At 36.0% G+C, this 23,999-nt stretch overlaps 1 protein-coding gene across 1 annotated transcript in view; it reads right to left on the minus strand.

Moving 5' to 3' along the window:
* Positions 1–3,073: 3,073 nt before the first annotated feature.
* Positions 3,074–23,999, minus strand: part of LOC128555002 (uncharacterized) — a gene marked incomplete at its 5' end in the record, with an annotated part of 52,041 nt that continues 31,115 nt past the window's right edge. Inside the window, 2 exons of the mRNA XM_053536346.1 lie at positions 3,074–3,271; positions 23,707–23,782. Of these exons, the coding sequence (XP_053392321.1) occupies positions 3,074–3,271; positions 23,707–23,782 (274 nt within the window). The remainder of the gene's footprint in view (positions 3,272–23,706; positions 23,783–23,999) is intronic.

Consider the following 23,999-nt stretch of genomic DNA (forward strand, 5'->3'; position numbering starts at 1 on the left):
GCTAAAGGTAATAAGATTTGGCTAAAACCCCGGCTACAAGAAAATTTATCCCAGTATCCCAGCGCCATCGCTGGTGTAGTGAGTCATAGAAGGAGGTGACATCAACAAAAACCCTCAAAACTGAAAACCTAAACCCATCTTCTACTCTGGTAGGGTTTTTGTTTGTTTGTTTTGGGTTTAACGCTTGTTTTCAACAGTATTTCAGTCATGTACGGCGGGCAGTTAACCTAACCAGTGTTCCTGGATTCTGTACCAGTACAAACCTGTTCTCTGCAAGTAACTGCAAACTTCCCCACATAAATTATCAGAGGTGGAGGACGAATGATTTCGGACACAATGTCTTTTATCAAATTCTGGTCTTGGTTTAGAGTGTACGCGAAATGGTTGCTGACTTATCAGTGTTCCTCAGTCCATCCTAGATTGTAAGGATAGTTCCTCTTCTAGTTTTCTCTAATTTGTTAACAAGAAGTCGCGAAATAGCACTTTTTAAACTTTAAACATGGTCAGTGATGTTAGAAATCAACTTACTGATGTTTTAAAAGCATAACCTCCTTATTTGCATTCTTCTTTGACACAAAAATAATTTCCAAAAAGTCCCACTTAATAAAAACAAGACGGCCATGATGGCCCTATTTATCGCTCACCAGAGTTGATCTGGCCTACTGACCAGACCTAGTTTTTGACCCCACATGACAAAGAGTCGAACTTGACCTAAAGATCATCAAGATTTTGTTACAACTGTGGCCTCTAGAGTGTTCACAAGCTTTTCCTTTGATTTGACCAGGTGACCTAGTTTTTTACCCCACATGACACAGATTCGAACTTGACCTATAGAGTATCAAAAATAAAAACATTCTGACTATTTCTCATGAGGTTCAAACTCAAATTGTGGTCTCTAGAGTGTTGAAAAGATCTTCCTTTGATCTGGCCTAAGGTGACCTAGTTTTTGACCCCACATGACCCAGATTCAAATTTTACCTAGAAAAGTTGAAGACAAACATTCTGACCCAGTTTCATAAAGATTGCGTCACAACTGTGGCCTCTAAAGTGTTCACAAGCTTTTCCTTTGATTTGACCAGGTGACCTAGACTTTGACCCCACATGACCCAGATTCAAGCTTGACGTAGAAATCAAAGACAAACTTTCTGACTAAGTTTCATAAATATTGGGTCACAACTGGAGCCTCTAGAGTGTTCACAAGCTTTTCCTTTGATTTGACCGGGTGACCTAGTTTTTGACCCAACATGACCCAGTTTCAAAATTGACCTTGAGATCATCAAGACAAACATTCTGACCAAGTTTCATAAAAATTGGGTTACAAATGTGTGTGTGTGTGTGTTTGTGTTCGGGTTTAACGTCTTTTTCAACAATTTTTCAGTCATAAAGACGGTGTCTACTTGTAGCAGTGAGCACAATGCCCAACTTTATAGTGCTGCCTCACTGGAATATCACGCCGTAGACACGTGGCATGATACCCCACCCAGTCTTATTATACTGACATCGGGCTGACCAGTCCTAGCACTATCCTCTTAATGCTGAGCACCAAGCGAAGAAGCTACTAGTACCATGATTTACGTCTTTGGTATGACGCGGCCGGGGATCGAACCCACAATCTCCCGCACTCGAAGCGGACCCTCTACCACTAGGCTACCGAGGCGGTTTGGGTTAGAAATGTGGTCTCTAGAGTGTTCACAAGCTTTTCCATTGATCTGACATACTGACCTAGTTTTTGACCCAACATCACCCAGATTCAAACTTGACCTAGAGATCATCAAGACTAACATTCTGATTAAGTTTCACAAAGATAGGGTCACAATTTTTAGTCTCTAGAGTGTTCACAAGCTTTTCCATTGATCTAACCTACTGACCTAGTTTTTGACCCCATCTGACCCAGATTCCAACTTGACCTAGAGATCTTCAAGAATAACATTCTGACCAAGTTTCATAAAGACTGGGTTACAAATGTGGTCTCTAGAGTGTTCACAAGCTTTTCCTTTGACCTGACCTACTGACCCAGGTTTTGACCCCACATGACCCAGTTTCAAACTTGACCTAAAAATCATCAAGACTAACATTCAGACCAAGTTTCATAAAGTTTGGTTCACAAACGTGGTCTCTAGCGTGTTCACAAGCTTTTCCTTTGATCTGTCCTACTGACCTAGTTTTTGACCCCGCATATCCCAGTTTCAAACTTGACCTAGAGATCATCAAGACTAACATTCTGGTCAAGTTTCATAAAGATTGTTTCACAAATGTGGCCTCTAGCATGTTCACAAGGCAAATGTTGACGGACGACGCACGCTGGACAATGACAGGTCACAATAAACTTTGTGCTCTGGTGAGCTAAAAACCGACCTTCCTAACCTAATTGTTTTGAACATGTCACCGGATACAAACAATTATTTTTTTAGGCCTTAGCTTCTCTTAGTTCCCAGAGTAGTTGGTAAGGTACATATATTTGTAAATATTCAGTTAAAAATTTGTAAAATATGCAATTCTTACAATTGTAATGGGTACCAGATAGCATATGTATTAAAATTGTTCTTGCTTGTTCATTTGTTTTGGGTTTTGTGCCATTTTTCAACAGTATTTCAGTGTTCCTGGATTCATTAACAGTACAAATCTGTTCTTCACAAGTAACTGCCAACATTCCCACATGAATCAGAGGTGGAGGCTGAATGGTTTCAGAGATGATAATGTGCTGTCAAATTGCAACAGAGAACATACGCCTTACACTGGGATCAAACTCACGAACCCACGATTTATAGGCCTGCGATCTTCCTATTGAGCTTAAAGTGGGATGGCTTATGATGCAGTTTTTTATTTGATGGTGTGTATTGGCACATAAAACTTCAGAATCGAATAGATAGTGGTCTGCATGCAAGTCGCATATCTATAATATACTGATTATTGTGTTCTGCTAGGTAGTTTTGCTTCTTTCATAATATAGAACATGTCATTTTTTTCAAAATGTTTGAAATACACATTTCAAGAGAAATCTAGTTCATCAGATAATGGTTCATTTCTTATCAAAATACTCAATAATGATTGACAGACATTGAAAAGTAGAGTTTCATTGCTGCTTAGAGCATTTGCTGCTTGTACTACTTACATGTTTTACATCACCTTCTGGCTTATTCTGCCTATTGTTGCCAGATTCTGTCTGAATGTCCTTTGTATTCTGTTCATGGGGATAACTCCCTGGCTGTCTTTGTGTTTCAGTTTTGCTGGAATTGGCATACTGCTCTACCCTCTCTTTAACAGAAGTTCCCTGAAAAAAAAATCATAGCAATAAAATACCTCTAAGTGATACCTTGAACTTTTTGACAAATTCCAAGAATTGGTATACCATGGCGAACAGGATATTAAAAGTTTTACTTTTGATGACACATTCTCTGCCTGCAATAAGCATTTAAATGCAATGGAATTGTAGTCTTTTTGAAAGATACTTAATCCTAAATTAATAATGGAAACCACTTTTCTATGCTACTTAAAATGAGACAAAATAATTGGTCTTGATTGAAAGCTTTCTGTTTACCAAGTTTGGTCTACTTACCTCATTCCTAACTGAAGTACCACTTTTCTTTTTTTAGTAACAATGTTCTAGATTTTGATCTAAGCAACCTAACATCTAAAGCCATGGTCTCCATGCAAGCTTCCTATATTCCAAGTTTGGACACAGTAACCCTATCCCTTAGTGAAGTTTATTGAGCAAAAACATTTTCTTTATTTTCAGTAGCAGCATCCTTGACCATGGCCCCTGTGACCAAAACACATACCATCTATACAACCGTTTCCAAGAAAGTTTGGTCACAATATCATATAGTAAAAATGGATCTTAAATAACATTAAATTTGCAAAGAAACCCCCAATGTGCCCATGACCTTTGAGGTCAAAGCATCGATTCAATTTATCTGAATAACATCTAGTTACACTTATATAATAAGTGAAAGCTATTAGGGAGCATGTGGGGAATAATGTTTTGCTTGCAAAGATGACTCAGGAAACAAGAGGACCATGATGGTCCTGAATCACTCACCTGTCCCCACATGAACTGAGTATGACGTCGTTTTTTCTATTATTTGACATAGTGACCTAGTTTTTGAGCTCAGTTGACCTAGTTCTGAATTTGATCTAGATATAATCAAGATAAAAATTCTGACCAATTTTCATGAAGATCCATTGAAAAATATGGCCTCTAGAGAGGTCACAAGGTTTTGCTATTATTTTACATAATTACCTAGTTTTTAAAGGCATGTGACCCAGTTTTGTACATGACCTAGATATCATCAAGGTGAACATTTTCGCCAATTTTCATGAAGATCTCATGAAAAACATGGCCTCCAGAGAGGTCACAAAGTTTTTCTATTTTTAGACCTACTGACCTATTTTTTGACCGCATGTGACCCAGTTTCGAACTTGATCTAGATATCATCAAGGTGAACATTCTCACCAATTTTCATGAAGATCCATTGAAAAATATGGCCTCTAGAGAGGTCAAAAGGTTTTTCTATGTTTAGACCTAGTGACCTAGTTTTTGACAGCAGTTGACCTGGTTTCAAACTTGACCTAGATATCATCAAGATGAACATTCAGACCAACTTTCATACAGATCCCATGAAAAATATGGCCTATAGAGTGGTCACAAGGTTTTTCTATTATTTGACCTACTGACCTAGTTTTTGATCGCATGTGACCCAGTTTCAAATTTGTTCTAGATATTATCAAGATGAACAATCTGACCAATTTTCATGCAGATCCATTGAAAAAAATGACCTCTAGAGAGGTCACAAGGTTTTTCTATTGTTTGACCTACTGACCTAGTTTTGGACCGGACATGACCCAGTTTCGAACCTGACCTAGATATCATCAAGATGAACATTCTGACCAATTTTCATGCAGATCACATGAAAAATATGACCTCTAGAGAGGTCACAAGGATTTTCTATTATTTGACCTACTGACCTAGTTTTTGACCGCAGTTGACCTAGTTTCGAACTTAACATAGATATCATCAAGATAAACATTCTCATCAATTTTCATGCAGATCCCATGAAAAATACGGCCTCTAGAGAGGTCACAACGTTTTTCTATTATTTGACATACTGACCTAGTTTTGAACCGGACGTGACCCAGTTTCGAACCTGACCTAGATATCATCAAGATGAACATTCTGACCAATTTTCATGCAGATCACATGAAAAATATGACCTCTAGAGAGGTCACAAGGATTTTCTATTATTTGACCGCAGTTGACCAAGTTTCGAACTTGACATAGATATCATCAAGATAAACATTCTCATCAATTTTCATAAAGATCCCATAAAAAATACGGCCTCTACAGAGGTCACAAGGTTTTTCTATTATTTGACATACTGACCTAGTTTAGGACCGAACGTGACCCAGTTTCGAACTTGATCTAGATATCATCAAGATGAACATTCTGACCAATTTTCATGCTGATCCCATGAAAGATATGACCACTAGAGAGGTCACAAGGATTTTCTATTATTTGACCTACTGACCTAGTTTTTGACCGCAGTTGACCCAGTTTCGAACTTGACCTAGATATCTTCAAGGTGAACATTCTCACCAATTTTCATGAAGATCCATTGAAAAATATGGCCTCTAGAGCGGTCACAAGGTTTTTCTATTTTTAGACCTACTGACCTAGTTTTTGACCGCACGTAACCCAGTTTCGAACTTGACCTAGATATCATCAAGGTGACCATTCTGACCAACTTTCATAAAGATCCCATGAAAAATGTGACCTCTAGAGTGGTCACAAGCAAAAGTTTACGCACGGACGGACGCACGCACGGACGACGGACGCTGCGCGATCACAAAAGCTCACCTTGTCACTATGTGACAGGTGAGCTAAAAACTGGACAAATGCAAAATTTCCATGGAAAGTAGGTAAAGTAAATGGAAAGTAAGTATAGAAACGCTACGTATTACATAATTTGTCTAGAGTACTTGCAAACATTTCCATGGATAGCTGTGGAAATCACTCTAGGCATCCTTCAAAATGTTAATTTGGAATGTTCATGCATATAATACAGAAAACATTTTAAACAACTTTCTGGTTGTTTACCACTGGAAAATATATGTATAGGTTATAGATCATTTATTGACTTTCTAATTTGCAATTAAGTTTGCTGAAACGGAGCGCAAATTAGAAGGTCAACCAGTGTATCTGCAACCGACTTATAGTTAAAACGCCCCTTTTCATCAATCAGTGACATTTCCGTCTCCAGTAAACTAAACCACAAAGGATACCCTTCTTTGAAATTACCTTAAATCAGTAGTAAGATATATATTCTTTTAATTTGCAGAGTTGTACATAGTGACTTTTTACAATATCTTATTAAAACTCTGTTTCTTTTTTTATTTTGTAAAGGTGACTTTCAGAAAAAAAGTTTAAAATATGAATTTGAATTTCCCTGGGAGGTGTGGCCGACATTGCTTGTACACAAAATCATTAAAATAGTATAGTAAGTGCACACTGGTTTATTTTTAAACCAGTAGAAGTAATTGAACTCCAGTTTACATTTTGAAGGAAAAATTTTATCAACAATAAGTGCACTTTCTGGTTAATGCTGCATTAAAATCTTGGAGATATTACAAAGAGTGGAATGCCCAGAAAGGTATAACTTGAACTATGAAAGTACAGCTTGCATTAAAAAGAAGAACAAATAAATTTGATGAATTGGTATACCCCGCCGGAAGGGTTTGTGGTGAGGAATGGCAAAACAATATATCCGGTGTAACAGCCCAGTTTTTCCCCCAGTCAGTTCTTTCCCCGGGGAAAAACTGACTAGTCAATTCTTTCCCCCGGGGAAAAAAACTGACTAGTCAGTTTTTCTCCCCCCCCCCCCCCCCCCCCCCCCTTGGAATAAGTTTTCTGATAGGGAAAGAAACTGACTAGTTAGTCAGATTTTTCCCCAGGGAAAAAAACTGACTAGTCAGTTCTTTCCCCCTAGTCAAGTTTTCCCTTCAAGTACTGGATTCTTTCGGTATTGTTATTTGGGATACAAGTGTCTATTCATTTTCCATTTAAATTTCAGATGAAACAGGTATTGGTTTTCATTTGAATAAACCTGTATGTTTCTTTTTTTGTAACTTTAATTTTTTTTTTTTTTTTTGTCAAATCAAATTTTTTAACTTCTGTTTGATTGCCATTACTATTTAATATCTGTCAGGTGTGGGGAAGGACTTGACTGGTCAGTTCTTTCCCCCTTGCAAAAAGTTAAGGATGTTACTAAGAAGCAAATAATTTCATTAGTCAAAATCCTTTTAACAGAAAATGAATGCTTTTTTGGGGGGTGGGGCTGGGGGTGAATGGCAGCGGGGGTGTCTGGGTGAGGGTACAGAACTTCACATGTTGATGGAAAATTAAAAATGAAAAAAAAAATGGGGGGGGGGGGGGGGGGGGGGGGGGGGGGGGGGGAATGCATGATCAGGGTGGTGGGCATGACTGAGTGGAGAGTGAGGTGGGGGAATGGTACAAATTTGCATGTTTATAAATAGATCAAAAAGATTTAAAATGACCAAGACAACACATTCTTGACTAGTTTCGACCTTTATGTCTTCGTCAGAAATAACAACGTACAATACAAACGACGTCACGTCCGTTTGGACGCGAACGTCAACGTGACAAAAAGCGCAAATATAGAATATGTTTGTATTAATGTACATATAGATACGGATCATAATGATACGGCGGGTATTTATCGAAAACATATTTCTTCAATATGAAGTAGAGAAAAAAAAATAAAACCCAACATATCTACATGACAAATTTTGAAGTATACATGTGAAGCATAAGCGAGAATTAACGATAGATCTACTTATAATTATATAAATAGTAAATAAACATTAATTTAAAAGCTAACCACACATATTATAATTACAGAAACAACCAAAAAATTAAAAATGTTGATAAATAGTCATGGAAGGCTTGAAAACAAATAATAAAAAGGAATGATTTTTTTTTGGGGGGGGGGGGGCGGGTAGAGGGGGTGTGACCAGGTGTGGGTACACAACTTCACATGTTTATAATAAATGTTCATGGAAAAGAATGAATAAAGTTTAATAAAATTCTACCAATTGGTTGGTTTATGTACAAATCTGTGGATTTTTAAACAACTAAAGGGCAATATCTCTAAGGGAAATTGACTCTAAAAAAACTTGACGGGCATCATCGCAGTATGCTGGTTCATGTTTATTTCAAGTTTCATGAAATTCTACCTGCTAGTCACTGAGAAATGGCTGCGGACGGACATTTTTAGGCATATTTCATTAAAGCAAGGGCAATAACTCTAAGGGAAACTGACCAATCAAAACAAAAAACCTGACGGGCATCATCGCAGTATGTTGGTTCAGGTTTACTTCAAGTTTCATGAAATTCTACCTGATAGTTACTGAGAAATGGCTGGGGACAGACATTTTTGGGCATTTTTCATTAATGTTGGTTCATGTTTATTTCAAGTTTCATGAAATTCTGCCTACTAGTTACACTACTGGATGCACATACAATTAAACATGGCTTAAAACCCTGTAAAATACCCATTAAAATAGGAAAAACCGTTAATTAACCCCATTAATTCTTGCATCACTTTATTTAATAGGTTTCACAATATTAATGGGTTACATGTTAAAATACCATTAAAACACCCATTTTTGACCATGAATCATGCCATAAAATATTTAGTTTGGTAGCTAAAAAAGTTAATGGCTTTGAAAAAATAGTGAAATTCTGTATATTTTGAATTTAACAGGATTATTAATGGCCCTTAAATTTGATTTAATGCCCATTAAATGTTCAGGTTCTGTACGATTCATTTAAGAGTAAACTTAATGACCCTTAACAGCAATTTGATGCCCATTAAATCCACCATTCTGTAAAATGTGATTCGTATATTTTCATTTTTTGGTTTTTGACTTGCACTCCCATTGAATGCTTATAATTCCAGTCCCATATTGTTCTAAAATAGACTTTAATCACAATAAATACATGCTACGCACACATCGTCTATAATATATCATGATGTTATATTTAGTTGCATTAAAGTTATTTCCCCTTGATGCAGTTACGCCATTTTTTTCAAATGTTTGCCAAATTGTGATCCTACAAAAAAATCGGATTTATTTCAATGAAAGTCGGATGAAAACATATTACTTTATTTGATAACATCAGTCTACATTATTTTGGTAAGAGTAAATACGTATTGATGCATGCCACTTTGTCTGTTTTTTGTTTTTCCTGTCCAAATAATCAGCATTTGTATAAGAAAATGGGTGGGGTAAGGAATTTACATTATAAAATGTGTTCAAACCAATTTAGATTTTCAATTTTTTCAATCCTTGAGTAGAAACAAAGGTTTATAGAGAAGTGAACAGTACACATGATTGTGAAGATTTACAGTCTGAGTTACATTAATTTGGGGCATGGGCAGATCAATCGCTTTTTCGCTTCAATGAATCAAAGAGTGTGGTACGCTTGATTGGGGAGGGGGAAACTACTTGTGATGCAATCCCTCAAACATTTGCTCTTAGCTGTTTAAGTGCATGCAGCTGAGCACAAAGTACTAAAGTAGAGCTAAATTGTGATTGCCCATTGTGTGCTGACATTGTCATCAACAGTGGCTTTTAAAATACACCTGATGCCTAATCTCTGTACCAATTAAAACTAACTACCCACATGGTCACTTGATCTATTAAACCAGTACCTGTAAACCCTTCTCAGTACAACACAATACAATATAATATCCATTTATTTTCTCATTTTATATGAACACATGACAGAATACAATATGACAAATGTTTGTACGAGGCTGTTACATGTGTTTACATTACAAAATAATGAGAGAAAAAAGAAGAAACAAATATTCTTTTAGCATTTTACAAAACAGTACATATGTATAGATACTATCACATGTGTAGTAATACGTAGTTTAAATCAATACGGCAAATATCAATATGAAGTTGATTATCTTAAGATGTTTAATTCTGATGGCAAATTTTCATGGCCCTTAATTTGATATACCATTTAAATATTACGAACCCATTAAAATTGAATATGACATATTTAATGAGACCATTAATCACTTTTTTAATAATTAACAGCCATTAACAGAGTATTAAAAAAATTAATGGCCCCATTAGTTCTTACTAATTAATGTGGAATTAAGGGGTATTTTTTTAATGGCACATTAATTTCATGCCAATTAAAAATTTTCATGGAGTTTTAAGGAGCCTGTTAACTTATTTTAATGGTTTACTTTAAGCAGCTTTTTCATGGCCATCAAAGTCATTTTAACAAGGTATATTTTACCAGGGTTTTAATATACTCATTTCATGGCTTTTTAATGTATGGCATTAAAACTATGGTCATGAAAATCCCATTAAATAGAAAGAACTAATGGGTGAATTTTAATGGTGGCCTGTTAAAACTCTGTTAAAAACGTTTGAAAAAATTAAGGCCAATTTCATGACCCTTTTAATGGCATGTGCATCCAGTAGTGTTACTGAGAAATGGCTGCTGAAGGAGGCATGGACTGACAACGCCATTTCAATACCCCCCTCCCGATTTTATCGGCGGGGGATAAAAAAGACAATTTGATATTTATATACATGATCCGGTCATTATATAGAACACACTAATTTTTGTATGCAGTCCCTGTTTTGGCAACTGCTCTGCCTCCTTGAATGTGGGAAATCTATAGTAGGCGGAACAATGAATACTCATTTTGAACTACTTCATGATTAAGTGCCTGGATCAATTTCTTCATTTATGAAATAATATGGAAATAAGTTGATTACTTTTTTGAAAATCTCTTGCTTGTCATAAAATCGATGTTTGAACCATGAGTACAGCAACAAACCACTTCACTTTTTGATGGATAAGGAAGCAATTATTCCCAAACTGGAAATACCATGTGATAAAATTCACAAGATCAGACCAGCTGATCCTAAAGAGACTAATTTTCAAATGTATTGTGATGTTTATTAGTCTAGTATCTGGGGAAATTTGTGTGCAAAAAAGGACCCTCGTAATTTCACCAAAAATGTTTAGAGGAATGGCTGAAGTGTTAGAATCTACCAGGTGATTGGCTGAAATCATAGTACGTTTTTCAGAATCCAAGATGGCCGCCAAAATTTAGAATTTCGCTTTAGACCCATTATTTGCTGTGGTTGTTAGTATTTTTTATTTTATGTATGTTAATTTTATTTGAATCAATGCAAGAAAGGTGAGATTTATTTTTCATAGTAAAAAAGTAATACAAAAATGCGTTTTTATAAGATGAAATGCTAATTTTATCCTTAAAATGGCCCAAAATGTTAGGGCAGGGGTCCTATTTTAAATTTGTTTTTAGCTCCATTGTACCCAGGTGCTCTTATTTTTGTATTAAAATTATTGTACACATTTGGGAAAGACAATTACACCATTTATGAAATAAAAAATTGAATTATTTTTATTTTACTAGCCAAAGAAGTGGGTGGGGTATCTAACTATGCATTTTAGCCAAAATTTAGAATTTCGCTTTAGACACATTTATATTCACTGCGGTTGTTAGTATTTTTTATTTCATAAAATTTATATACGTTTTTTATATTTGAATCAACACAAGAAATGTAAGTTTCATTTTTTATAATGAAAAATTAATAAAAATGCATTTTTGTAAGATTGCGAATTTAACCCTAAAATGCCCCAAAATGTTGTGAGACCGGTCCTATTTAAAGTTTATTATAATTTAGAACCATGGTACCCAGGTGCTCTTATTTTTGTATTACAATAATTGTACACATTTAGGAAAAACAATTACACCATTTGTACAATGAAAAAAAAAAACTTTCATTTTACGAGCCAAAAAGGTGGGTGGGGTAAAGGTGGGTGGGGTATATAACTATGCATTTTAGAATATCGTATTTTATTATACAGAATACCTATGCAAGTCTCTTTAGTGTGCCCAATCAGATTAAACATTTCATTTTTGAGATACCGGTAGTTCATGCGAGTTTGATTTATCAAAATTAAGTACACTGATAGATTAGAGTGTTTTTAAAGTTACTACCCTTTGTTCAAAATTACGCCATCAGATGAATGCAGACGCTATGACCTCCAAACACTTTTGAGGCCTGTAAGTTATACTTCTCAAATTTATGAAATATTGTGTGTCCAACTGCTCCCACACTATTAGCCTGATTTACTCAAAACGTTCACAGATCAACAAGCTTGATGTGTAGTTGATCATAAAGGAAGGAAATTTTTCTGTGACTAGTTTTACCGCAGTTATGGCCCTTTGATAGTTTTGCTATGTGGAATATAGAGAAAAATCTTGTTTGACTAAATCCTCCCACACTATTTGCTTGATTTGCTTCAAACTTTCACAGATAAACATCCTTGATGTGTAGATGACCATGAGGGAAGGAATATATTCTGTGACTATTTTTACTGCAGTTGTGGCCTTATGATAGTATTTGCTATTTGGAATAATATAGAGAAAAATCGTGTGTGTCAAATTCCCGCTATACTATTAGCTTGATTTGCTCTAAACTTTCACCGATGATCAAGCTTGATGTACAGATGACCATAAAGGGAGTTTTTCTTTCTGTGACTATCTTTACCGCAGTTATGGCCCTTTGATAGTTTTTTTCTATATTGTGGATGACACAGTATGTGGAGGCATCTGTGTCCTATGGACACATTGTGTGACAATTTCTAGTTTACAAATGAAACGTTTGATGGAAGTGTTAGATAAGAGGTGAAGTTATATAATTTCTGTGTAAACCACTATTAAGGTTATTATATTAGTAGCTTTATCTTAGATGCTATATGCTTGAGGAGACTTTGCCAGGTCCGATCACAGGTGGTGAGCGAGCGCCGAGTATAATCCGGCCTGGCAAAATCCATGATAGCCAAATGCAGCATCCCAAATCAAGCTACTGTTATAATGACCGTTTTATTATATACCTTGACCATTTTGTTTGTTCTTTCGAAATATTGAACAAAATCTCCAAGTTTAATTGACGTTAAAATAGATATTCAAAGGAAAATAAATGTTAGAATTAAATGCATATTAAAAATACGCCTAATTACTTCATAGTGTCTAACTACCGTGTTTGTGTTTATAAGCAGTACTGTGTGTTGGTCTTAGTACACACCTAATACAGTTATAGTTAAGTACAATACAAGTGACTTCTTTAGAAATGAAGTCAATGAGAGGTCAGCTGCTTTGCACAATGTGTGAGCCTGAGCTTCTTACAGGCAGATCACTAGCAATCACAAGTAGTCCAAATATAAATGGTGCTAATCTTTCTCCCTTTTCTCGTGCCCTTTCTCAATAGCATCGTGTTTTCTTTTACTCTACCGCGTTTCAGTATGTATCACTTAGCATTCTAACGAAATCAGCATGTTCCTATCGAATGCTAGATACAAATGAGGCGTATCAATTTAATGTCTCGAAAAGAGAAATTAGAGATTTACCCTAAGCCTTCTTTACAAAAGGGAAATAATCCGTTTACATAGTGAAATTTTTGAGTGAAGACCGTTTCTTAATCCTAATCCTGCCCATGTTTTATCAGTGCAAAGGAAAAGTAACCTATCTATAATAATTGCCATGTCTCATTACACAGTTATGCAACTAACAGTCTCGAAATTTATTTCTTCGATTTTCTCATATTTCTAGATATTTTTCCCATACTTTGACGCATATGTATGGGTAGTTGAGACTGTTCTCTTTCCAGCAGTAGCCTTTTCAATATATTTCACCTTGTGAAATTCTGTGGGTTTTGACTTTTTACAAAAAAATCGTCTGTTTGTTGACAAATTTCACCACAAAAATTGTCCTACTTTCCCCAGGGCAATCAATTATTTGATCTTTACATAGTTTTGTATTCAGGTTGCTAATCCATGTGGCAAGTATGCTTGCTTTTTTCGTGATTAGAGGTAAAAAGTGGGTAGTTTGCACAAGGTTCTAGGTCAATAGTCACCTAAGCCTATCATAAAGTCTTTGCGGAGTTGTCTCCTTTTTTCCCAAATATTTCATCCGGGATTATTTTTTTCAGCTCAAATAACTCTTTTTCGGGAAACGGTATTTTAATATTTTTTTCAGTCCTTGTATTTTGATGCTGTTAACTTCATATACAGCTAATATAGATAGCTCCTACTTGAAGTTTGTATTTTTAGTTACAATGCCTAGAGAAATTGAAAGAAGCGAAAACAAGTAAATTCAGCGTGTTGCATTTTTCTTATATAAAAGTAAACACCCCCTTTTCTTTTTGTTTTTCTACAGTAGCTATATACAAATGTAGTTCTTTATGGGAATGTAAGTCTCTGAAAATCTGATATGCTAGAAAATGTTGAAAACCTGTTTATAAAGTAAGTGGATTTTGTATGAAATGAAAAACAGGATTTAGTGGTGTTCAGCCTGGCACAGCTGAATTTTCCGAACTGACCCAACCCCAACCTCCGCGCAGGAATATTGTCAAACAATCTACTGTACCGATAAGGGGGAAGTAACACTGTGTTGGAGTTTGGAACTGACATGTACAAAAGAAGAATTGCCTCTGTTGCTGTGGACGATTTTTTTTTTCAAAGCGCAGTAGCATCAAAAAGTTTTCTTTTGCATTTGTGCATATGGAGAATATGTGTTAATATCATTTTATGTCATTATGTCGTAATTATTTTAGTTCTTTTTAATATGCAAAATTTTAACAATGGTTCATAACTGAATTCTAATTTTGTATGCATCCAGACAATTTTAGACTGTGTTACAGTTACTTATGCTAAACAAGAGGGCCATGAAGGCCCTGTATCGCTCACCTGACCTATTGACCTAAAGATCATTAAGATTAACATTCTGACCAAGTTTCATTAAGATATGGTCATAAATGTGGCCTCTAAAGTGTTAAATAGCTATTCCTATGATTTGACCCCGTGACCTAGTTTTTGACCCGACATGACCCAGATTCGAACGTGTCCTAAAGATCATCAAGTTTAATATTCTGACTAAGTTTCATGAAGATACAGTCATAAATATGGCCTCTATGGTGTTAACCAGCTTTTCCTTTGATTTGACCTAGTGACCTAGTTTTTGACCCCACCTGACCCAGATTTAAACTTGACCTAAAGATCATCAAGATTAACATTCTGACCAAGTTTCATTAAGATATGGTCATAAATGTGGCCTCTAAAGTGTTAAATAGCTTTTCCTTTGATTTGACCTGGTGACCTAGTTTTTGACCCGACATGACCCAGATTCGAACTTGTCCTAAAGATCATCAAGTTTAACATTTTGACTAAGTTTCATGAAGATACAGCCATAAATACGGCCCCTTTAGGGGGTAACAAGCTTTTCCTTTGATTTGACCTAGTGACCTAGTTTTTGACTCCACCTGACCCAGATTTAAACTTGACCTAAAGATCATCAAGGTTAACATTCTGACCAAGTTTCATTAAGATAAGGTCATAAATGTGGCCTCTACAGTGTAAACTAGCATTTCCTTTGATTTGACCTGGTGACCTAGTTTTTCTTCCCAAATGACCCAGATTCAAACTGGACCTTAAGATTATCAATATTAACAATCTGACCAAGTTTCATGAAGATACAGTCAAAAATGCGGCCTCTACAATGTTAACAAGCTTTTCCTTTGATTTGACCTGGTGACCTAGTTTTTGACCCCAGATGACCTAATATCGAACTCGTCCAAGATTTTATTGAGTGTAACATCCTGACCAAGTTTCATTAAGATTGGGCCAAAATTGTGACCTCTAGATTGTTAACAAGCTTTTCCTTTGATTTGACCTGGTGACCTAGTTTTTGATCCCAGATGACCCAATATCAAACTCGTCCAAGATTTTATTAAGGGGGAACATTCTGACCAAGTTTCATTAAGATTGGGCCAAAATTGTGACCTCTAGAGTGTTAACAAGCTTTTCCTTTGATTTGACCTGGTGACCTAGTTTTTGACCCCAGATGACCCAATATCGAACTCGTCCAAGATTTTCTTGAGGGTAACATTCTGACCAAGTTTCATTAAGTTTGGGCCAAAAATTTGACCTCTAGAGTGTTAACAGTCAAATTGTTGACGACGGACGGACGGACGACAGACACAGGGCGATCACTACAGCTCACCTTTTAGCACTTCGTGCTCAGGTGAGCTAAAAAGGTACGGTCATAATATTGCTTTGAAACAGTCTTGTTTTCATCGTAAGCACAGTGGAGAGGTCTGATGACCTCTCCAATGAATGTGTACTACCACTAAAATGGAAGATATATTTAAGGTATTAGACCCATAATAGTGTACCTCCTTTTTAAGAGTATAAACCTACTTTGACTTAAAATTTTCAAGTGGGCATAGGTTCGAGCCCCACTGGGACCAAATTCTTTTTTCCTTATACATGTATTCATTTTTTTCTAGAAAGTTTTTACTTTTTTAAGACTTATTATTTGATCTAGTTTATTCTACAAAAGTGGAAATTTTTCATTTGATAAGCGATATCTTGCTGTTCAAAGTGAATTTACCTCTGAAAAAGAAGAGAGCTGAGTTAGACTTTTTTAAAAATACTGAGTTAAACTGCGGTAAAAGTTCTCTAGTTTGCCTTTACTCTTGACATATTGTGGAAGAAATGTAGGTAGGCTTTACTTCTGCCCAAAGATTATTTTTGAATGAAGTGAGCAAAATTTAAAAGTCCCACAGGACTGGTCTCGACCTTAAATTTTCAGTGTTGGAGTTTGAATTATGTCTCATTAAATCCTTTTACATGAGGAACTCTAGAAGAAAAATGATATTGACAGTTTTATTTTGTGTTTTATAATTGTTTACCAGTATTTTGACGTTGAATTCTTTTATAACAATTAATGGGATATTGAATTATCATATGCAAACGTTTTAGACAGTGGCCATCACTCTGAAATTTGTCTCTACTTGAGTTTGAAGAAATGTCTTAAATTATGCAAAATTTATAAATTTGAAGTTAGTTTCTACAAATAAACTGTTTTAATGAAGGCTGCTCTACGAAGAGGTTCGTCTGTAGAAAAGCTGACATTAGATGCTGTGTTTCTGTAAATGCGAAGAAAACCCACCCCACACCAACTGAACATTTGCGCCAACCCGAATGTGGTTCTTTCAGTTCCAACAGTACTGAAAAGCAATGCAAATGTTTGTAGTGTATGTTGTCAATTCAGAATTTTTTTGCGTGCGGAATATTTTGCAATTTTATGGCATAAACAGTTTTTCCAGAGGTCATTATTCTATGCTGTATAAGAATTATTGACGAGTTGTTCAATACAAATCATATACAAATGTTATTATGGACTGATTCAAACAACATATATAGAGACTGTTTTTCAATAAAAGATATTGTTCTTAATTTTTGTGTATTTCTAATGACTAAATAGACTATATTCATGCAACTATACTAGTAAGTCTAGTATATGTTTCATGGTGATCTCACTAAGTGCATACATCTAAGTTAACAAAACTGTAAATGTCTGCCATTTTGGTAGCCATATTGGAAAATGGCCTCCATTTAAAATCTTACATCACGAATAAAAACATTTCAGTTATACGTCTATCAAAATACGAGCATTTATGTAGCATTTTATTTTTATCATACAAAATTGTGTATTGAGCAAACAATAGCTGTTTAAAATGATATGCAAAATGCATGCTGATATACTCCACCCACTTTTGTCGCTAGCGAATTAAAAAATAAATCAATTTAAATGTACAGTTTGTGTAATTACATAATAGAAATGAGTAAAATTATTATAATTACGAAATGAGAACATTTAGTATTGACAAATCTGAAAAGAAGAAATAGTAGCCCCATCCCTATTTTTTGGACATTTTAAGGCTAAAATTAGCTTGCTTTTGTTTTGTATAAAACCACAATGTTTGGTATTTTCTTGCTTCTAGTAGTAAAACTTGTCTTTCTTGTGGTAATTCTAACTAAAACAAACAATATAAGATAAAAAAAATACCAACAACAAGCGAATATTTGTTCTCAAGGGAAATTCAAAATTTTGACTAAAATACATAATTATATACCCCATCCACTTATTTGGCTAGTAAAATAAAAACAAGAGGACCATGATGGTCCTGAATTGCTCACCTCTTCCCACATGATCCAGTTTTGAGTATGACGTCGTTTTTTCTATTATATGACATAGTGACCTAGTTTTTGAGCTCATGTGACCCAGTTTTGAACTTGACCTAGATATTATCAAGATAAAAATTCTGACCAATTTTCATGAAGATCCATTGAAAAATATGGTCTCTAGAGAGGTCACAAGGTTTTTCTATTATTTTACCTATTGACCAAGTTTTTTAAGGCACGTGACCCAGTTTCAATATTGACCTAGATATCATCAAGGTGAACATTCTGACCAATTTTCATGAAGATCCATTCAAGGGTATGGCCTCTAGAGAGGTCACAAGGTTTTTCTATTTCAAGACCTACTGACCTAGTTTTTGATCGCAGTTGACCCAGTTTCAAACTTGACCTAGATATCATCAAGATAAACATTCAGACCAACTTTCATACAGATTCCATGAAAAATATAGCCTCTAGAGAGGTCACAACGTTTTTTCATTATTTGACCTACTGACCTATTTTTTGAAGGCACGTGACCCACTTTCGAACTTGACCTATATATCATCAAGATGAACATTCTGACCAATTTTTATGGAGATCCATTCACAAGTATGGCCTCTAGAGAGGTCACAAGGTTTTTCTATTTTTAGACCTACTGACCCAGTTTTTGACCGCACATGACCCTGTTTCGAACTTGACCTAGATATCATCAAGATGAACATTCAGACCAACTTTCATGAAGATCCATTGAAAAATATGGCTTTTAGAGAGGTCAAAAGGTTTTTCTATTATTTGACCTACTGACCTAGTTTTTGACCGCATGTGACCCACTTTCAAACTTGGCCTAGATATCATCAAGATGAACATTCAGACCAACTTTCATACAGATCCCATGGAAAATATGGCCTCTAGAGAGGTCACAAGGTTTTTCTATTATCTGACCTACTGACCTAGTTTTTAAAGGCACATGACCCACTTTCAAACTTGACTTAGATATCATCAAGGTGAACATTCTGACCAATTTTCATGAAGATTTCATGAAATATATGGCCTCTAGAGAGGTCACAAGGTTTTTCTATTTTTAGACCTACTGACCTAGTTTTTGACAGCACGTGACCCAGTTTCGAACTTGACCTAGATATCATCAAGATGAACATTCAGACCAACTTTCATACAGATCCCATAAAAAATATGGCCTTTAGAGAGGTCACAAGGTTTTTCTATTATTGTTCTTGCACACTGCACTTCCTCCCAATGTGTTCTATCAGTGTATGACGTTTGAAGAAAATCCCTCCAGTACTTTTGGAGTTATGCTCCGGACAAAATTTTTTAAGAAAATAAGATAAAGGGGAATAACTAAAACAAGAGGACCATGATGGTCCTGAATCGCTCACCTATCCCCACATGACCCAGTTTTGAACTGAGTATGACGTTGTTATTTCTATTATTTGACATAGTGACCTAGTTTTTGAGCACATGTGACCTAGATATCATCAAGATAAAAAATTCTGACCAATTTTCATGAAGGTCCATTGAAAAATATGACTTCTAGAGAGGTCACAAGGTTTTTCTATTATTTGACCTAATGACCTAGTTTTTGAAGGCACGTGACCCACTTTTGAACATGACCTAGATATCATCAAGGTGAACATTCTCACCAATTTTCATGAAGATCTCATGAAAACTATGGCCTCTTGAGAGGTCACAAGGTTTTTCTATTTTTAGACCTACTGACCTACTTTTTGACCGCACATGACCCAGTTTCGAACCTGACCTAGATATCATCAAGGTGAACATTCTCACTAATTTTCATGAAGATCCATTGAAAAATATGGCTTCTAGGGAGGTCACAAGGTTTTTCTATTTTTAGACCTACTGACCTAGTTTTTGATTGCGCCCGACCCAGTTTTGAATTTGACCTAGAAATCATCAAGTTGAACACTCTCACCAATTTTCATGAAGATCCATTGAGAAATATGTCCTCTAGAGAGGTCACAAGGTTTTTCTATTTTTAGACCTGCTGACCTAGTTTTTGACTGCACGTGACCCAGTTTCGAACTTGACCTAGATATTATCCAGGTGAACACTCTGATCAATTTTCATGAAGATTTCTTGAAAAATATGGCCTCTAGAGAGGTCACAAGGTTTTTCTATTTTTAGACCTACTGACCTAGTTATTATCCGCATGTGACCCAGTTTCAAACTTGACCTAGATATCATGAAGGTGAACAAACTGACTAATTTTCATAAAGATCCCATGAAAAATATGGCCTCTAGAGAGGTCACAAGGTTTTTCTATTTTTAGACCTACTGACCTAGTTTTTGATCGCACGTGACCCAGTTTCAAACCTGACCTAGATATCATCAAGGTGAACTTTCTGACCAATTTTCATGAAGATCCATTGAGAAATATGGCCTCTAGAGAGGTCACAAGGTTTTTCTATTTTTAGACCTACTGACCTAGTTTTTGACCCCACTTGACCCAGTTTCGTACTTCAACTAGATATCATCAAGGTGAACATTCTGACCAATTTTCATGAAGCTGTCATGAAAAATATGGCTTCTAGAGAGGTCAAAAGTTTTTCTATTTTTAGACATACTGACCTAGTTTTTGACCACATGTGACCCAGTTTCGAACTTGACCTAGATATCATCAAGGTGAACATTCTGACTAATTTTCATAAAGATCCCATGAAAAATATGACCTCTAGAGAAGTCACAAAGTTTTTCTATTTTTAGACCTACTGACCTAGATTTTGATCGCATGTGACCCAGTTTCAAACTTGACCTAGATATCATCAAGGTGAACATTCTCACCAATTTTCATGACGATCCATTGAGAAATATGTCCTCTAGAGAGGTCACAAGGTTTTTCTATTTTTAGACCTACTGACCTAGTTTTTAAACCCACGTGACCCTGTTTCGAACTTGACCTAGATATCATCAAGATGAACATTCTGACCAACTTTCATAAAGATCCCATGAAAAATGTGACCTCTAGAGTGGTCACAAGCAAAAGTTTACGCACGCACACACGGACGGACGCACGCACGAACAGACGACGGACGACGGACGCCACACGATCACAAAAGCTCACCTGTCACAAAGTGACAGGTGAGCTAAAAATAGGCAAGGTAGAGTTATTGTTCTTGCACACTGCACTTCCTCCCAATGTGTTCTATCAGTGTATGAAGTCTGAAGAAAATCCCTCCAGTACTTTTGGAGTTATGCTCCGGACAAAATTTTTTAAGAAAATAAGATAAAGGGGAATAACTCAAAAAATAGGCAAGGTAGAGTTATTGTTCTTGCACACTGCACTTCCTCCAAATGTGTTATATCAGTGTATGAAGTTTGAAGAAAATCCCTCCAGTACTTTTGGAGTTATGCTCCGGACAAAGATCGTTGAGGACGCACGCACGCACGCACAGACGGAGAGCATTTCTAATATCCCCTTCGCCTTTGGTGGGGGGATAATTATGGCCTCTAGAGAGGTCACAAGGTTTTTCTATTTTTAGACCTACTGACCTAGTTTTTGAAGGCACGTGACCCAGTTTCGAACTTGACCTAGATATCATCAAGGTGAACATTCTGACCAAATTTCATAAAGATCCCATGAAAAATGTGACCTCTAGAGTGATCATAAGCAAAAGTTTACGGACGCACGGACGGACGAACGGACGGACGACGGACACCGCGCGATCACAAAAGCTCACCTTGTCACTTTGTGACAGGTGAACTAATAATGCAATGTTCATTGTATAAATGGTGTAATTGTCTTTTCCAAATGTGTACAGTTATTGTAATACAAAAATAAGAGCACCGGAGTACCATGGATCTGAACAAAAATTTAAAATAGGACACCTACATAAAATGGAACTTAACCTTTTTGTGTTGATTCAAATAAGAACAAGAGCACCGCCTTGCGGGTGCTGACGCTCATCTGATTTTTTTTTGTATAATAGAAATATTGTCCTACCCATGATTTTCTAAGTCTAAAAAGGGCCATCATTCTTGCAAAAAGCAGGACAGAGTTATGTTTCTTGATGTACAGTGTCCACTTATGATGGTGAAAAACTGTTGCAAGTTTTAAAGCAATAGCTTTGATAGTTTATGAGAAAAGTTGACTTAAACATAATATTCAACCAAGAAAATGATTTTTCTAAGTCCAAAAGGGGCAATAAATATTGCAAAAAGCAGGATGGAGTTATGTTGCTTGCTTTACAGGGTCAGCTTATGATGGTGAACAACAGTTGCAAGTTTTAAAGCAATAGTTTTGATGGTTTAAGAGAAAAAGTTGACCTAAACATAAAACTTAACCAAGAAATCTGATATTTTCTAAGTCCAAAAGGGGCCATCATTCTTGCAAAAAGCAGGATGGAGTTATGTTTCTTGCTGTACAGGGTCCACTTATGATGGTGAAAAACTGTTGCAAGTTTTAAACCAATAGCTTTGATAGTTTAGGATAAAAGTTGACCTAAACATAAAATTTAACCAAGAAAACTGATTTTCTAAGTCCAAAAGGGGCAATAATTCTTGCAAAAAGCAAGATGGAGTTATGTTTCTTGATGTACAGGGTCTGCTTATGATGGTGAACAAGTATTCCAAGTTTCAAAGCAATAGCTTTGATAGTTTAGGAGAAAAGTTGACCTAAACATAAAACTTAACCAAGAAATCTGATATTTTCTAAGTACAAAAGGGGCCATAAATCTTGCAAAATGCAAGATGGAGTTATGTTTCTTGCTATACAGGGTCAGCTTATGATGGTGAACAAGTATTCCAAGTTTCAAAGCAATAGCTTTGATAGTTTAGGAGAAAAGCTGACCTAAACATAAAACTTAACCAAGCAACGCCGACGCAGACGCCGACGCCGACGCCGACACCGACGCCGACGCCGACGCCGACAACCGCTCAAGTGATGACAATAACTCATCATTTTTTTTCAAAAAATCAGATGAGCTAAAAACGTATATAAGATAAAAGATACTAACAACCGCAGCGAATAATGGGTCTCAAGCGAAATTCTAAATCACCTGGTAGATTCTAACACTTCACCCATTTCTTTAAACATTTTTGGTGAAATTACGAGGGGACCTTTTTTGCACACAAATTTCCCCAGATACTGTACTATATAGAAATTTGTCTGTTGTTTGTTTGTTTTTCAACAGTATTTCAGTTATGTATCAGTGGGCAGTTAACCTAACCTGTTTTCTGGATTCTGTACCAGTGCAAACCAGTTTTCCGCAACTTCACCACATGAATCAGAGGTGGAGGTCGAATGATTTCAGACACAATTTTTTTTTATCAAATCGTCATGGAGAACATATGCCTCGCCAATGGCTCAAACTCACGACTTACTATTGAGCTACGCAGGCTGGCTTAAATTTGTAAAACATTGCCAAAGTTATCTAAGTTGAATTCAATACAGTCAAACTTGCTTGGAAAAGGGGACAATACATGCTTAATGTTTTCATCAACTTCCATCTAACGGTTTAAAAGGAGATTCATTGTTCAGCAGAGCCCCATTACTGCCTTTACAGTTACCTTCGAACCAGATATTTCCATCCCCATCTTCAAGATTCTTATCATAATGAAATTCATCTTACCTCTGCCTTTTCTGTAACAACTTCATAATGAACATTTATTTTGCGCTCTTTCTTCTGTTCATCTCTAGAGCTTTGCCTGAAAATAAGGACAATCCTAAGTTGGCTTATATCATGTACACGTACAAGAAACTGTAAACAAGAGGACCATGATGGTCCTGAATCGCTCACCTGTCCCAACATGACCCAGTTTTGAACTGAGTATGACGTCCTTTTTTTCTATTATTTGACATAGTGACCTAGTTTTTGAGCTCATGTGACCCAGTTTTGAACCTGACCTAGATATCATCAAGATG

The sequence above is a fragment of the Mercenaria mercenaria genome, unplaced genomic scaffold (assembly GCF_021730395.1).
Source record: "Mercenaria mercenaria strain notata unplaced genomic scaffold, MADL_Memer_1 contig_933, whole genome shotgun sequence".
Classification (NCBI taxonomy): Eukaryota; Metazoa; Mollusca; class Bivalvia; order Venerida; family Veneridae; genus Mercenaria; species Mercenaria mercenaria.